Below are 2,679 nucleotides of genomic sequence, written 5' to 3'. Positions count from 1 at the left end.
TGTTCCTTCTCTCTGGCTTGGGCGCTTGTTGGTATGTTTTCCGCTCTGTGGTGCAGTGTTCTCATGACCCCTAGCTTGTGCTCCAGTGGGTGGTGTGAATCGAAGAGTAGGTATTGGTCTGTGTGTGTGGGTTTTCTGTAAACACCAATCTGCAGGCTCCTGTCCTCTTCAATGTGTACAGCGCAGTCCAGGAAGGCCAAACTGTTGTTGTGAACATCTTCTTGTGTGAACTTGATGTTACTGTCCACACAGTTGATGTGTTCTGTGAAGGCTTGCACTTCCTGGCTTTTAATTTTGACCCAGGTGTCGTCCACATATCTGTACCAGTGGCTCAGTGCTGTTCCTCTGAAGGAGTTCAGGGCTTTGTTCTCCACTTCTTCCATGTAGATGTTTGCCACAATTCGGGCTACCGGTGAGCCCATGGCACAGCCAGCATCAATAAGCCATCAATAAAAATTTTGAAAATCGATTTGTGAATCAATTCAGAATCATCCAAGTCCCAGATATATATCTGAACTCTATGGAATTTATCTGGTCAGCCTGGAGTACATGTTCTCCTTAACCCTGACAAGGTATAGCTGTCCATATTTACAGGCAAATCACTAATTTCACCATCTGCTCTCATTTTCCAGGAGGTCTGGACCTGATCCTGGTGCCAGGCCTGGGTTTTGACTGGCTGGGGAGACGTTTGGGAAGAGGGAAGGGCTTCTATGACACCTACTTGGGGCGCTGCATCAGACAACCCAAGGGAAAGCCCTACACCATTGCCTTGGCCTTCAAAGAGCAGCTGTGTCAGGAAATCCCTATCGACAATAATGATGTGCTTGTAGATGAAGTACTGTATGAGGATGAAGAGTAGATAATCAGTCACTAGTCATGCTTCAGGCATTCAGAACTGGCTATATTTAAATTAATATTTTAAAGGTCAGCCATAGGTTTATCCTGGTCTTTCCATTGAAAGATAATCAACTCTTTTTCACTGCAGACAGAGGAAATAGCCACATGGAACCAATAAGACTAGTGGTGGTCCATTGAAATGGCATATTGGACTATTGCCGGTATTATTTCCACCTGTGGTTTTCCTGCTTTGACTTGATGATGTGAGAGCTATTAAAGGCAGGTTTTGCAAACTGCTAAATACCTGAAATGAAGAATTCATTTACAAAAAATATTAATGGACAGTTAAATGAAAATAAGTGTAAATAAAGTTATACTGGGAAATGCAGTGTTTTATTCCTGACAATACTGTATGTGGAGCAAACTTGTGACTTGAACAGGGGAAACCTCAGCCCAGAACTCCCCAAATACAGACACAACAGATACAAAGGCAAAAGACCTTAACTTGCCAGTGCAGAACTGACAAAAAGGAAGGAAAAATTTAATGTTTTTTTGTTGTCCAGCCAAATAAATTGTAGGCAGAATATTGGAAATGTGTGACTTCTTTATTTTTTTAATCAACTTATTTATCTCTACAAGTTTGAGCTTAAAAATTACCTTTGACCCTTGTTCTGAAGGTACCCTGCCTTTGCACTGTCTGCAAAATAAGGGTTCATGCCAAGGCAAAAGGCATTGACTTACATTTGATTGCTCACTGATACTGTAAAGAATCAATATAATGATAATATCTATATAAAATCTAGTGATCATGGCACAATTAGGCTTAATATATATACAAACATGAATATAATATAGCCTAATGTAAATAAGAATTAATTAGCGTACTTTAAGGTCACAAAGGTGCATTACCATTTCACATATCATTAAGACTTATTTTATAATCCCATTGTCTTATAGAATTGAAACAAAACACTATTTCTCTTCCTATTTAGGGCCCAAGCACGAACCGTGCGAGGTCCCTATTAAAACTGAAGGGATTATATATACACACTGCTCAAAAAAACAAAGGGAACACTAAAATAACATCCTAGATCTGAATGAATTAAATAATCTCATTAAATACTCCTTTCTTTACATAGTTTAATGTGCTGACAACAAAATCACACACATGGAGGTCTGGATTTGGAGTCACTTAAAATCAAAGTGGAAAACCACACTACAGGCTGATCCAACTTTGATGTAATGTCCTTAAAACAAGTCAAAATGAGGCTCAGTAGTGTGTGTGGCCTCCACGTGCCTGTATGACCTCCCTACAATGCCTGGGCATGCTCCTGATGAGGTGGCGGATGGTCTCCTGAGGGATCTTCTCCCACCTGGACTAAAGCTGGACAGTCTGTGGTGCAACGTGGCGTTGGTGGATGGAGCGAGACATGATGTCCCAGATGTGCTCAATTGGATTCAGGTCTGGGGAACAGGCGGGCCAGTCCATAGCATCAATGCCTTCCTCTTGCAGGAACTGCTGACACACTCCAGCCACATGAGGTCTAGCATTGTCTTGCATTAGGAGGAAGCCAGGGCCAACCGCACCAGCATATGGTCTCACAAGGGGTCTGAGGATCTCATCTCAGTACCTAATGGCAGTCAGGCTACCTCTGGCGAGCACATGGAGGGCTGTGCGGCCCCCCAAAGAAATGCCACCCCACACCATTACTGACCCACCGCCAAACCGGTCCTGCTGGAGGATGTTGCAGGCAGCAGAACGTTCTCCACGGCGTCTCCAGACTCTGTCACGTCTGTCACATGTGCTCAGTGTGAACCTGCTTTCATCTGTGAAGAGCACAG

At 43.1% G+C, this 2,679-nt stretch overlaps 1 protein-coding gene across 1 annotated transcript in view; it reads left to right on the top strand.

The window, feature by feature from the left end:
* Positions 1 to 1,430, top strand: part of mthfs (5,10-methenyltetrahydrofolate synthetase (5-formyltetrahydrofolate cyclo-ligase)) — a 16,213-nt gene extending 14,783 nt beyond the window's left edge. The window contains exon 3 of the mRNA XM_046074850.1: positions 633 to 1,430. Within this exon, the coding sequence (XP_045930806.1) occupies positions 633 to 859 (227 nt within the window). The 3' untranslated portion in view covers positions 860 to 1,430. The remainder of the gene's footprint in view (positions 1 to 632) is intronic.
* The last annotated feature ends 1,249 nt before the right edge of the window (positions 1,431 to 2,679 follow it).

This window comes from Micropterus dolomieu, linkage group LG17 (genome assembly GCF_021292245.1).
Source record: "Micropterus dolomieu isolate WLL.071019.BEF.003 ecotype Adirondacks linkage group LG17, ASM2129224v1, whole genome shotgun sequence".
In the NCBI taxonomy this organism is placed as follows: domain Eukaryota; kingdom Metazoa; phylum Chordata; class Actinopteri; order Centrarchiformes; family Centrarchidae; genus Micropterus; species Micropterus dolomieu.
Note: the sequence above shows the minus strand (reverse complement) of the source record. Positions and strands in the feature narration are given on the sequence as shown.